This window comes from Sporothrix brasiliensis (genome assembly GCF_000820605.1).
Source record: "Sporothrix brasiliensis 5110 chromosome Unknown Cont15, whole genome shotgun sequence".
NCBI classification, from domain to species: domain Eukaryota; kingdom Fungi; phylum Ascomycota; class Sordariomycetes; order Ophiostomatales; family Ophiostomataceae; genus Sporothrix; species Sporothrix brasiliensis.
The window spans coordinates 1,892,301-1,905,728 of NW_024467134.1; the positions used below are offsets into that span (position 1 = coordinate 1,892,301).

The following is a 13,428-nucleotide window of genomic DNA, read 5'->3' on the forward strand; positions in this document are numbered from 1 at the left end:
ACAACTCCAACAATTCGACACCAACATACACCCGTGTACGTATTGACAGCACCGGACGGCACGGAATAGACAAACGGGACAGCGAATACGACGGCTCCCGTCGGGGGGAGGCAGAACCTGTTGACGAATCTACGACGTTTGACATCACGAACAAAGAAGACAACCTATACACAAATAGACAGGCCTTTCGCCATGGGTTCACATGCTCCACGACATCAAAGGAGTCTGCTGGCATCGGTCGGCATGGCGTCAGCCCTGACGCTCTTCCTCCCTCTCCTGCTCCTCCTCTCCTTCCCACACAACTCGGCCGTGGCCGCGACAACTGATACAGATGCCGACGCCGGCGTCCTCGAGGCTCCATCCCCATTACGACCCGACGGTGACGACGGCGGTGGCGGATTCATACAGGGCATATTTCGGTCACTGCTGCAAAATGGGGGCAGCACTGGCGAAGACGCGGGCAGTGCCGCGGAGGGCAGCTCACAGACCCGCCTGTATGAGCCCGACTTTGGCATCTTTGACCGGGGGATTCTGGGCCGGGCCCCACCAGGCGTCTCGTCGCTGACCAACAACGTGCCTGTGACGCTGAATGTCGTGCCGGGCACGACACAGGTGTTTGTGTTTGAGAAGGCGCTCATCTTCGGCCGAGAAGCGGAAGAGAGAGAGAAGCAGCGAGACGTCGAGCTGCGGAGACGCGAGGCCGGATATGAGGAGGGTGACGGCGACGACGAGCGGGACAAGGGCAGACTCGACCTCGAGGACGGCGGTGACGATTCGGAGGGGCTGTTGCGGCGGCAAAGCAACGCCACGTCGCGCACTGTCTACTTCTCGGCCAACACGTGCATCCAGCCGCAGCTGCTGTCGTCCACCATCAGCGGCGCCGCGCCGCAGCTGACCATGTACGTGTCGACGACGTCGTCCAACATCTCGCCGGGCCCGGCCAGCAACCCGGCGCACCAAACGTACTACGTGTTCGAGGAGGGCGCCGTCATGGCCAGCCTCAACGTGACGGACGACGTGTACATTGGCATCTCTGCGCCCAACATTTCCAGCACGATGCTCTCGGGAACGTACAACTTCCAGCTGGGCGCGTCGGTCGACGACTACTACCACAGCTACGACAACGAGACGGACGCGAACCTGATTTGGGTCGACAGCGACTCGAGCGCGTCGCTGCTCATCACGCACAACCTGACGGACAGCACGGCGGCCGCGACGGACGCCAATGTGATGGGCGCCGAGCCGTACGTCATGTTTGCGCAGAACGTCGACGACCGTTCCGCCGACGGCGTGCGCTTCTCGTACTGCGGCCTGCAGACGTACGCGCAGATTGCGGCGACGAACAACGGCAAGTTCACGAGCATGGTCACGACGGGCATGACGCTGCGCGGGCTCGGCAACCTGCCGAAGCAGCAGTTCTACTTTAGCGGGCTCAATGCCAGCAGCAACTACGTCGGCATCCTGGCGGCGCTGCCGCAAAACGGCACCGGCCAGGTCGGGTCCAACGTGGTGGGCGGCGGCGGCAAGGTGGCGCGGGCCACGAGCTTCCAGACCAAGGCGCCCAATGCCAACTGCGAGGTCATCTTTGACCTGCCGTTCTGCAACGAGACGGCCTACGCCGTGCCGAGCAACCCGACGCGCTTCACCAACTCGTCGCAGCTCGCGGCCGTCTACGACCAGTACGCGTCCGACATGTTTGCCATTTTCAAGAACGTGCTGGCGCAGATCCCCTGCGAAGCGCCGGACACGCAGCGCTACTCGCTGGCGCGCACGTGCGCCGACTGCGAGGCCGCGTACAAGAACTGGCTGTGCTCGGTGGCGATCCCGCGGTGCTCCGACATCTCGGACAACTCGACGTGGCTGCAGCCGCGCGCCATCAGCCAGCCGAACCCGATCACGGGCGAGTTCCTGGCACCGGACCTGGCGGCGCAGTACCCCAACACGACAGCGTTCAACTCGTCGCGCAACCCTTTTATCGACGACACGATCGCGCCCGGCCCGTACAAGGAGGTGATGCCCTGCGATGACCTGTGCTATAACTTGGTGCAGAGCTGTCCGTCGAACATTGGCTTCTCGTGCCCACTGCCGGGCTACATTGGCTTCAACACTAGCTACGGCCGACGGTCGGAGGCGGACCAGGACGGCTTCGTGACGTGCAACTACCCCGGCTCGGCCCATTACTTCTCTGCCGCGCCGGCAGGTCCACAGCTCTCGTGGCTCGCCGTGATGGTTGTAACGTTTGCTGTGGTTATGGTGTAGAGATGTCTTATACGGTTCAAGCGATTTCGGATCTTTTGTTTTATTTGTAATTATGTGTATTTATTTAGAATGGCGTTTTGGAATTTTTGGAATGACTTGCTGCCAAAGGAGGACAAGCGGTTGGCGTTATTTATGTTATACATATTTGTTTTTAATGAGCAGTTATGTTGTCAATTTGTCTGGATAGAAATTATAACGTGAGATTTCGTTTGCACAGTATACTTGGAAAATACACACATATATACATATATATGTTTGAGGCTGTACAGACAATCGACCAAAAACGGGATGCTGATATCACACCAGAAATATATGTACATGAAAATAATTACCAACCAAAACGCCTCGTGACAACCGTCAATGCATCTCATGAGCCATCCTGTAAAGCACCCCATCAAAAGACACAGTTTACGCCTTCTTACCCTCTTGCAGCTCCTTCACTTTTGTTTCCAAAGCAGTGATCTCTGCTACCGGGAGTTAGCCACGGGTTTAACAGAGAAGGCCGTCGTCGTGTGACATACCTTGCTTATCACTGCGGATCTCGTCCTGTTCCAGCTTGGACCAGCCGAAAAAGACCAGCTGGTAGGTGAAGATGGCCATCAGGCACACTTTGAAGATGGGACGGCCAAACGTCTTGAAGAAGGAGGACTGCAGGCTGTTAGCATGGCCAAACACGCAAAGTATTAAAATACAAAAATACAAGGCCAGCTTGTCAGCAAGCTATTGAGAGCATCGTACATATGCGGACGGTTCAGGGGAGGAAGAGTTCCAGCGACGGCCGATGACTGCAGAATGGTGCCTGAAAGCCGGGCCTTGGCGGGTTGCTAGACGCAGGGCCGGTGCGGCGGTCGTAAGAAGGCGCCTCGGAAGCATGGTGTGAGACGATGGCGAAAATGGGGAGACGGAGTGGCGACGACAGCCGGTATTGTTGCGTCGTCCGATGCGATGTCGTCGGAAAAGCAGACATTGACTGACGTCGGATTTTTACCAATGTCGATCGATTTAACCAATCATGTGCGCAACTGTATGTAGTCAAGGAAGGCGCGTTGGGGGACATGGCCCCCCACAGTACTGCTTTCCACCTCTACTGGAACTTGAGCCGCGACCCACTAAATGCCGGGGGCCCACTCGCTGCCTATGCTCTTTCCCACCACATTCCCCCCTAACAATGACCGAGCTAACGCCTTAATGGGCTTGGCCCCAGCACGGCGAACCAGCTGGAAGGAAGGAACGAAGCGCAATGTGGCCGCAAAGGGGGCAGAACACAGAAGGTGTCGATCTGTCCCCAATCGACGACTCGGCAGGAACAGGCAGTCGTAGCTTCCTTTTTATATTGGTCCCCAACCGCATCCAACCAAAAGCACCAAAGGGGCAATTCGAGTATCTTTTGGGACGTTGACACATTCCACGAATTGACACTTTACTTTTCCATTTCGTTTCCTTTCGACAGCCCTCCCAACGTCTTCCATCATCGACGCGCCTTTCCGACATCCAGTTTCCACTGCGAATCGCATTCTCGCGATCCTTCTCCCACGCGACACTTGCCGTCAACCCCATTCTTTCTCTCTTTCTCTCTCTCTCTTTCGCACACACAAATTCACACAATCGTCATAATGGTAAGCCCCCATTTCTGCAGGTCGGGTGGCCTCGCGGCTGAAGACAACGAGGGACAGCGACCGTATCCTGTCGCAGCATCGTGCTAACCCATCTCTCCCCAGGCTCAAACACCCGAGCAGCGGCGCCGCAACGCCAAGTTTGCCAAGGAGCAAGATGCTCGCCGTGGCAAGTCCGAGGCCGAGCTGAAGCGCCGCAGCAAGGAGGTGCACAAGTCGCCCGTGTCGCCGGTGATTCTGGGTACGTGAGCAGCCCTTCGCCCCCTTCGCCAATGAGGAACGCCCTCGTTCTGTCCGAGCTGATGCTAACATCCCACCCTCCCCTCTAGGTCTTCTCGGTTTCGTCGTCTTTGGAGGGCTGGTCTTTGAGGTCTTCTCGCGTTTCTTCGTGTAGAGACTGCGCTGCGAATACACCTCGTCTCTCGGAATGCCAGCGGTCTCCCGTTGCGCATGGACGCCATTCGCGAGCAACAAACGACATACGAAAGCACACGCCGACTCCACGACACCCTTCGAACTTCTCACTCCTCACACTCATCCCTGAGACCGACAGCGTACAATGCCCCTCCTTGCACAGGCTCATGAATGCCCAAGGTCGCGACCAACACAACCTCGAACAAAAGTCTGCTCACGGGAGCGTTAGCTCGAGACCAAAGCGAAAAAGAAAGACGAACACACAAAATTACGGGGCGAGAGACGACGCGAGCAGTCGACGCTTGTCGACTCCTTGCTTTGTACGAACAGTGGCGGTGGAAGAAAACAATGAGACGACGGCAAGAGGCAGAGATCACGACCAAAGAACAATAGCTGTGGGCGGCTCTTTGTTCTTTTCCCTCGCTTTTCCCTCTCCGTTTTCCTTTTGTATTGTTGGGCTATTTTATCTCTTTTTTTTCTTTTTTTTCTCTCTGTATCTTGGATTTATTTTTCAGCGTCAATATCAATGTTCATTTTCATCTCATCAACTCGAGGAGACGGAAATCAAATCTGTAAGAACTTCGCTATGCTCTGTCAGCAAGGCTGTAGGATGGGGCTCACTGGTTGATATCTCAGCCTTTTGGCACCTCATGTTTTGTCAGTGAAGCCTGGGTTGACAGTCCCAATGCACCACGGAGCCATATTCCTTGGCATCGTGTTACCATGTCCTCTATACGGAGTACTTGAGCAGGACAACCAAGAGAGGAAGCTGTTGACATTTCTTCATCTTTGGGAAGGACGCAAAGAGGTCGATAACCACAAACTCATGGTCAGTCGCCTTGTCTTATCATTTTTTTGTCCACCTCTTACTTGATCCCAGTTCAGCCACCATGGGGAGAGTACGGAACAGTTCAGAAGAACCAGAGTCATGGGACGTAACGTACGCCCTACTCCGTAGAAGTGGCCACAGTCTGTCATATCGGCCACTTGCAAAAAGAAGGAGAAATGCTATTCGTCTCAGCGTTGAGCAAGTTGCGATTCGGAAGGCAGACTGAAAGGCTGATTCAGGGGCATGACTTCCAACAAGCAAAAGACGGGCCTGTCAAATCCCAAAACATCCCCAAGACCCGAAAGACGAAGAAGCAACCGGGTAAAGGTGGGACTCGGGGTGGAGGTGACAAGAGCTTAAGAGTTAAAAATGGAAAAGGCAGAACACAAGGTTGAACGGCGAGGGCGAGATGTGGGACGATCGATGATATACTTCTTTCTCCAATACTGAGCATAGAAACACGGAATGTGATCTTTTCACTTGTGAGCACATGCTCTGTACCGAGTAGAACCACTGCAGTCCGACGTTTGGCCGAGGAGAGACATAATGAGACCAGAGTCCAAGGCGGTAAAAGACAAACGGCAAGGCAACATTGAGGGATGAAGCAAAGGCGACGTGCCCGTGGGATGGCGGGATATGCAGGACAAATAGGACAACTAGGACAATCGGACACATACCGTGTTGGGACGTGTGAGTGGCAGGACAATGCACAATATTCGGAGATGATTTGTCCCTGCTTACTATTTTGGCTTTTGGCGCGTGCCTCCCGTCTGCCGAATACAACCCCTTGGCGAGCCGCCTGTAGTTGATGTCTTGATGTCTATTGATTTCTTGTTGGTCTGCTGCAAATAGGACAATAGAAGGAGCGGGTTGTTCTTTTTTTTTCATTTTCATTTTTTATTATGCGTGCACACGAAATGGGTTAGTCTGTTTTTCCGAATCCTGTTGAGAAAGTCCTGGATGTACAACATACGACGCAGGCATGTCGTATGTGCACGTCGTATGTACTTAGTTTCAATGGGTAGGAATCCTATCTGCACGGCCCCATGACTTTACCGAAGGTTTGCTGCGGAAATAGGAAACTCTCTCCTTTGATTTTTTTTATTAATTTCTTTCATCTTCGTTCTTTATGACAAAGTGTCATGACGACCCTTGCATATGGTTGCTGCCTAAGGATATATCGTTTCCTTGCCCATTTTGGTTTGGACCCCTGACTTATCTGTTTCGTTGTTTATTTCAGACGAATAGTATTTTTAGTTGCTTCGTCAAGACGCTTTGTATCATCCTGGACAGACCACGTCGAGCTACCCATTCCAAAGCCAAAGCAGGGGGAAGACCCCACAAGGCCCAAGGCAGCAGGCCGCCCTGACAATTATCTTTTGAATCTATTTATCTCATTTGATTTTTCAGAATGGAGCTTTGCGTCGTTTACTTTTCCTCTTCCGGACATTTATCGAGCTCTTCTCTTATTCCGCCTGCCAGTGAATTACAGATCCTCAATTCGAATGCACAGACCGAGCGGTACACTTCCTACCAAGAGACGCCAGTTGTGAAAAAGAGTTACGCAACCTGGGTCAATTTAAAAACCTGCACAAAAGTTGGACTACTTATTCCAGAGTTGGTTAGAACCATAGCATCCACTGACGCGAAAGCGAGGCCCAGCCAAACTGAAGCACGACGTTTTTTTTTGCAGAACAAAGCTTTTGTGTTGTTTTGTGATGTCAAGGACCTAACAGGAAAATTTTACAATGGGTGGTGAACAAAGGGACGAGTAAAGCTCCACGTTATGTGACCCCCTTGGTCGAAGCGAAGTGCCAGCAAGATGGAAGGATAGAACGACTGCAAGCCTATGTGGAAGCAAGTAGATTTTCGATATGGAGATTCTAAGATACGAGAATATAGAATAGAGGTACGCAAAGCAAGAACACAACAATGGAGAGGGCGATACAAGTGCGCGTAAAAGTACAACGTCCTCTTTTTTCTAATGTGGATCGCGGGGAAAGTGAAAGAGAGGATTTCTCAGGAGGAGGGTTCGAACCGACAGCAAAACTCTACGTAAAGCATGTAGCCAAAAATAAATCACATCAGAGAGCCCAAGAGAGAAAAAAGAGAGAGAGAGGTAAGTAATCGATGGAGACAAATCGGGGGAGACACTCCAAGGTAACATGATATGGGGGTATAGAGCTTGCCAATCAAAGCTAGAAAGGAGGATATCTCGTTTTTTTTGCTGCCTTTGTCCCTTGGACAACACTCGGCAGTGGTGTGCCTGGCGTGTAATCGTACCAGGAAAACGAAAAGGAAAAGAATAGACTCGAATAAAGAAACCAAATACACCAATGGTGTGTCAGAGGAGGGAGGGAGACCGAAAAAAAAGCCCATGAGAAAGCCCCGAGGAACAGCTAAATAAAGCAACCAAACAAAATGTAAAATGAAACGCCGGTAAAAAATGTCCCCTGTTATCATGTCAACCCAGAAAATAAAAACGAAAATCCCTTGCTAACCCTGCTATGAACAATGCAAGCGTGAAGGGAAAATAAGCATTTCCCCCTCTTCCAAGATAAAAATAAAATAACAAAATGATAAAAATAAAAAATAGTCGTATGGCCCATAGTTTAGTCGTTATCGTCGTTTCCGTGTATCTTTTTTTGGTAGTAGTTTCTCGAAGAAGAATGTCTTATGCGTAGTAGGGATGTGATCGAAGTGGATATCAGACAAGAGGAGAGAGTGTGAGTCGTGTGGAAGGGGAGATAATGTATTAGTGGAAACGGTGAACAATAAGAATTCGGGACGAACGTTGACGGTCAGGCGATGTACTGTTTAAGCCTCGTAGTCGTAGTAAAAGGAGCCGTCGTCGTAGTACTGGTCGCCCTGGGACGCGGTTGCCTGTGTGAAGTCGTCGCTGCTGCGATTGCTCCCGCGGCTGTCACTCGCACCGCTGCTGCTGTAGGAGTAGGCCTGGCTACCGTCATCAGCCATGTAATAGTAGGCCCCCGTAGGTGCCGTGGTACCTGCGTGACCAGCCATGGCGGCGGCGGAAGAGACAGCCAAGCTCGAGGGCACAGTGGAACCGGCACTGCTGCTGCCGCCACTGCTGCCGTGGGCATAGACCGTCGCGGTGTCGTCAAAGTAGTACTCGGACATGGAGCCGCCGCCATGCCGGCTGCCGCTGCTGTGACGGCTGCCGCTACCGCCGCCGAGAGACTCGTGGCCTTTGGCGACCATGAAGCGCATGCTGGGGCCGCCCCAGGGCACACCCGAGAGCTGGTCGTCGACACTCAGGTCATCAGGGCCCGGGACCTGGTAGCTGCTGGCGGCGTGTTCTTGGTTGCGGGACTCACGCTCAGAGCGCTCCTTCTGCTCGCGTGCCTTTTCGCCTGAGGATGTTAGTGCTTGATGCCTCATGCTAAGCGAGAGCAACGACGGACGGACGGCTAAACTTACGAAATTTTCGCTGAGCAATGCGGTTTTGGATGCGGCGGCGCTCTTCCGGATCAGTAACTTCGCTCCAGTCGTCGCTCTTCTTGCTCTTGCCGGATGACGCTCGTCGACTGCTGGACGACGTCGGTTTTGAGGATCGTGTAGCGAACATGTTTGCGGTGCTGGTGGTGGAATCGTCTCGTGCAGATGAAGCCGAGGAAGACGCTGTACTTCGTTCTTTGGCCCGCTCTTTGCCTTTGCTCTTCTTTCGCTTGCCTTTTGCTTGAAGTGACTCCCGTTCGGTGTCGGAGCCAGAGTATTCAAGCTGTTGTTGCTGAGACTGGAATATGGCGCGGGGCGTCGTGGGCTCGTCTGCGTCTTGGTCGTATTCTGGTGTTGTGTTAGATCGTTGTTGGGAGCCTGTATTGCTTGGATGGCGATATGCCTTTGAGTTGTGGTGTGGTATTTGACCAGAGGACATTTAAGAGAGTGGAAGAAGAAATAGAAGAAAGTGGGAGGTAACGGAGGACGACGAGACAAGGAAAGAAAACAAGAAAGAAACGAAGGAGGGAAGAGCAAAATATAAATATATTTAGAGAAAAGAGGGTGAGAGTAACAAAACAAAAATAGACAAAGCCAGTAAGGCGTTGGAAGGTGTGAAGGCCAGTGTGTAGAGAGAGAGTGTGTGTGTAAAGAAATAGAAACGCACAAATAGAGAACAAAAGTTGAGGTAGATAGGTCTTGAGGCAGGGCAGAGGAAAGTGATATATATGTACGCGGCTTAGAATTTAGGTTAGTGGGATCCATGCAAGTGCACTGGCGTGTATCTGCGTCGCAAAGGGGGGTGGGTGTGTGACGCAGGTGAAGAATAGGCAAATCTGAGGGGAACAAATCGTTTGCATGCAAGTGTTTTTTTCTATATGGAAAACCTCCAAAATAATAACAGTAAAACATAGGCAAGGTTGGTGGATATGGCTCTGGACTAGGTTGCTCTTGTGTAGGACTGAACTGGGTAGAAATTGGAAAAGTGAATGGGCGAGTAAAGTGAATAAATAGAGATTCTTCTTCTCTATTGCTTGGGCTGGGTTGTGGGCACGTTCTGACTCTTTCGATTTAGTCTTGCTTTTTTTTTGTCTGAGCCTCTCGATTTGACTCTTCGAGAGCATCTTGACTCTTTTATGTCTCTCTCGGCAACCGCTGTTCGTCATTCTTGTCCACTGCGTCCAAAAATGGTCCCTCAACTAAGGTCGAGGATTCCAGAGTTGTCGTCAGTCGTCTCAGCCCCCCCACGACCGTGGTATAGCTCATTTTCTTTTGTTCTTTTATTCATTCATTTTTTTTTAAAAAAAAGAAGAACAAAAGAAATCGATAAATAGCCATAGAGACAAGATTGGATGCAGCAGAAGGGTCGAGAAAGGCTGAGGCACCGGTCATTGCGTGGAGCACGTTCCCAAAAGAGCTAAGATGATCAAAGTCGATGTACAACAAAGCTTGACTCGTGACGCACCACCATCTCGACCCGTCTTGTTTCCCCTGACTATGACGAGGCCTAGACAAGACAACGGTGATGAGAGTGGAGAGATATGAGGACCATAACGTCCAATGATAGCTTGAAGTTTAGTTTAAAGAAAAAGGACGAGGTGGAGGGGGTGTGCGGCTGTTGGAGGTCGTCGACGACAACAGGCAAGGCTATGGGGATGACGACGACAGATCGAGAAGGCAGCAAGCAATTGACACTCGGCATCGTACCTGAACCTCGCATTTTGGCCGCTCCGACAAAGCGGCTACGGGTAGGGCGGGAGGGAAGGGGGGAAGGAGGGTGTGGAGAGGTGTGACGACAGGGATGTTCGACTAAGGTTAAAGACAAGAGAAGACGCAGAGACCAAATTAACGTAGCGAAGAAATGAGAGACAGAAGTTCGAACCAGTGTGTTGTCGATGATGCTTACCAGTTTAACCAGAGGCAATGCTTTGACGTGGGCGAGAGATGCGGTTGATGTGATCACGTTGAACTAGCAGAAGAGGTAGGCTGGGCCAACAAAATAAGCGTTGCAATTATATCAGACCCGAGAGTTGAGGTGAAGGCCGACAGCGAAGGACGGTAAGAAGTAGGATACGTGTTCTGCTAGGCGGCTGTCAATATCACAGATCGAATAGAACAAAAGCAGGAAGTAAATGAAAGATGGGAATGAGGAAAGAGAGTTAGAATATGTGGGAGGCTAAGCTAAGTTGAAATGTCGTCAGGGGAAAATGGACCAGGGGAGAAAAAGAATAAAAGAATAAAAGAAAGACGAGCTGAGGAGAGGGGGGGGGGGGGGTGGTAAGGCGATGGAGCCTGGCCACGAGGGGGGTGTGCTTATGAAAGCGGCCGTACAATGTACAAGCTTCTTTGCATCTCGTGTACAAGCACACTCGTGTTTGAAAACTGGAAAAGGACCTTGCAAAGACAGAACCCACAAATGGCTATGGAGTGTGGTAGTTACTTCCGAGAATACCTGAACATCACATGAGACTTGAGATGAAAAGCCGGGGTCGATAGCAGTGTCGGAGGGAAGGGAGAAGAAGCAGAAGAAGCAGAGGAAATTTGAGCTGCAGAAGTAGTGATTTCGATGATGACGACACGATGGCACCAAAAAGTTTGCCTAAGGATATTATCAAAGGTGTCGGAATTGCAAAAGGTGCAATGTCAACCGGAGCCCGAGTAGGATGCAATGGAGGACACGGTCATGCACCCGTTACATACAACATACAGTAGGACGGAGTTAGGAGAAGAATGGGGAGTTTGGCGCCGTGAACCGAACAAATAAAGCATCGAACAAACGACCAGGAAGAACGAAGCGAATGCTGAGCGCTGAGCATGACGTTGCGAGCGAAAACATTGGAGACCACGCGAGACGACAAGCAGGGACGAAATCCCCGATGGAGTGAGACGTGAAAGTTCGAACAAAACAAACCAAAAAAGAGCAAAAACAGAAGCGGAACAAGCATAGAAGGTTAAAAGAAAAACACGGTAAAATTAAAGGCAAACATAGAGGACATGGGCCGAATGTAGAGGCGGGAGAATGTATTGCGTGTGCAGCGAAGGCAGCGAAATAAACAAGACAAACAAGGGGTGGTCTGGCGCGCAAGCTTTGCTGGTAAGAAACGAGCCCGACTATTTTGGAGAAAGCAGAGGTTCGCTTTGGAGTGAGCGCAAGTGGAGATCAGATGCAAAAGCTGGCGGATGCCACAGCCACATCGGCTATGTGAACTGACCAGGGGGTGAGGGCAGTGGGACACGTTATGTGGACAGAAAAGGCAGAGAATCAAAACATCAAAACAAGCACGTAGGCATGGCCAAAGATTGTAATTACATACCGGTAGGAAATGCGAAGACGATGAATTTGGAAAAAGAATTTATAGGAAGAGAGAGCAGATCTCACGATGATAAAGGTGGAAGTAGAAAAGGGGGAACCAATGGGGCCAAAAAAGTGTAAGGAGGAAAGAGCCGAGTGAAGACTTATCAGATGCCGGCAGGAACGATGAAGGGCGCCGTTTGACGGCTCTAGATCCTTTTCTTGCTTTAAGTATGTACGACCTTCGTTCCTTCCCGGAGTTGATCCCGAACGGAAGGAGCAATCGAGCGGAGGAATAGGGCAGGTGCAGGAGGGAAGGATTTCAAGTTTGAAAGGCTGCTTGACAATGCAAAATAGCACAAACACTCAAAACACTCAAACGCGTGCGAAGACAAGACAACGAACGGCACGAGGAACGAAAGGAAAGACACTTGAACGGGAACGGAACGCAGCCGCGGTAGCGGTGGCCTGCATGCGTGCAGCTTTGTCTACGGAACTTGTGCGTATTGAATGCCTCTCACGCGAATAGAATATGCGCCCATTGACGAGGAAATGGAAAACCCGAAGCACCGGACGGCGGACGAGGAACAGGAAACAGGTTTTAAACACGCGTTTAGCAAAAGTCAAAAGCCAAGAAGAGAGAACTCCGCTGAAACTGGCATTCCCATACGACGTTAAACAGAACTAAGACAGGCGGAAAGGGACAAAAAAGAAGAGGAAAAAACAAGCGACGAGACTGAAGGGCCTAAAAGAACACACGCCCAGTCAAAGAATATTCATGCCGTTAACGGGATGCAACAAAAGATACCGTCCGAAATCATGGTGTTGGTTCGTCCACGGTGCACACCAAGGAAGACAAATGCCAGCCGAAATGGGCTGGTGGACGGAAAGGGGGGGCTACGTGTTAGTCACATCGGACAAGGGTGTAACACCATACGACGTTTGGAGTAGCCCACAAGAGCGACGGACCAGGGCCATGGATGGATGCTAGTAGGGTAGCTGGGTAGGTGTACAACATACTGCCGCCGCAAAAGCACCGGGACGTGGAGACGACAGAATGGTGGAATCGGCGAGAGTGGTATGGGAAAGCAGAAAGAGGTAAGTTTCAATACGAAGTACGCACTGGCAGTGCAGCAGTAATTACATTGCCTTTTTCGACCAGTGACTACTCATACTGCATCATACTGCGCAGGCAGCAATATTTCCAAGTGCGGCTATGGCTGCTTGCTACACTTATGGACAAAGAAGCACGATTCCTTATACTGTGAGAGACGGCAACACATGAAAGACGGACGGGAAAGAGATATTACCAACGGCACCGAGCTGCAACAGGAACAGCCCGCGCCCTGCCACCTGTCACGCCCAGCGACATTCCCGTCATAAATATGATTGATTCTTCGCTGCAACACCCGAATCGACCCGAGCAAAACCTCCCTAAGACTCGGAGGTCTACAAAAGACACTCACCACGTCCGTTGCATTTCCATGCTCAAGTCCATTGGAGCAATGGAGCACTGGGAGGTCGCACCTGGACCCTTCTCGAAAAGCTCACCGGTGAAGGCT

The 13,428-nt window shown here is 51.4% G+C and overlaps 4 protein-coding genes across 4 annotated transcripts; 2 read left to right on the forward strand and 2 right to left on the reverse strand.

The window, feature by feature from the left end:
- Positions 1-243: 243 nt before the first annotated feature.
- SPBR_05718 (calcium channel MID1) lies at positions 244-2,259 on the forward strand (the record flags this gene model as incomplete). The annotated part of the gene is made up of 1 exon (XM_040763981.1): positions 244-2,259. The coding sequence occupies one exon, from the start codon at positions 244-246 to the stop codon at positions 2,257-2,259; it is 2,016 nt and encodes a 671-aa protein (XP_040622293.1).
- Positions 2,260-2,667: 408 nt separating this feature from the next.
- SPBR_09226 (uncharacterized protein) lies at positions 2,668-3,132 on the reverse strand (the record flags this gene model as incomplete). The annotated part of the gene is made up of 3 exons (XM_040767352.1): positions 2,668-2,726; positions 2,781-2,907; positions 2,998-3,132. 3 exons carry the CDS (start codon positions 3,130-3,132, stop codon positions 2,668-2,670), a joined length of 321 nt encoding a protein of 106 aa, XP_040622294.1.
- Positions 3,133-3,872: 740 nt separating this feature from the next.
- On the forward strand, positions 3,873-4,266 carry SPBR_06267 (uncharacterized protein; the record flags this gene model as incomplete). The annotated part of the gene is made up of 3 exons (XM_040764529.1): positions 3,873-3,875; positions 3,978-4,113; positions 4,202-4,266. 3 exons carry the CDS (start codon positions 3,873-3,875, stop codon positions 4,264-4,266), a joined length of 204 nt encoding a protein of 67 aa, XP_040622295.1.
- Positions 4,267-7,932: 3,666 nt separating this feature from the next.
- On the reverse strand, positions 7,933-8,704 carry SPBR_06165 (uncharacterized protein; the record flags this gene model as incomplete). The annotated part of the gene is made up of 2 exons (XM_040764427.1): positions 7,933-8,489; positions 8,557-8,704. 2 exons carry the CDS (start codon positions 8,702-8,704, stop codon positions 7,933-7,935), a joined length of 705 nt encoding a protein of 234 aa, XP_040622296.1.
- Between the last annotated feature and the right edge of the window lie 4,724 nt (positions 8,705-13,428).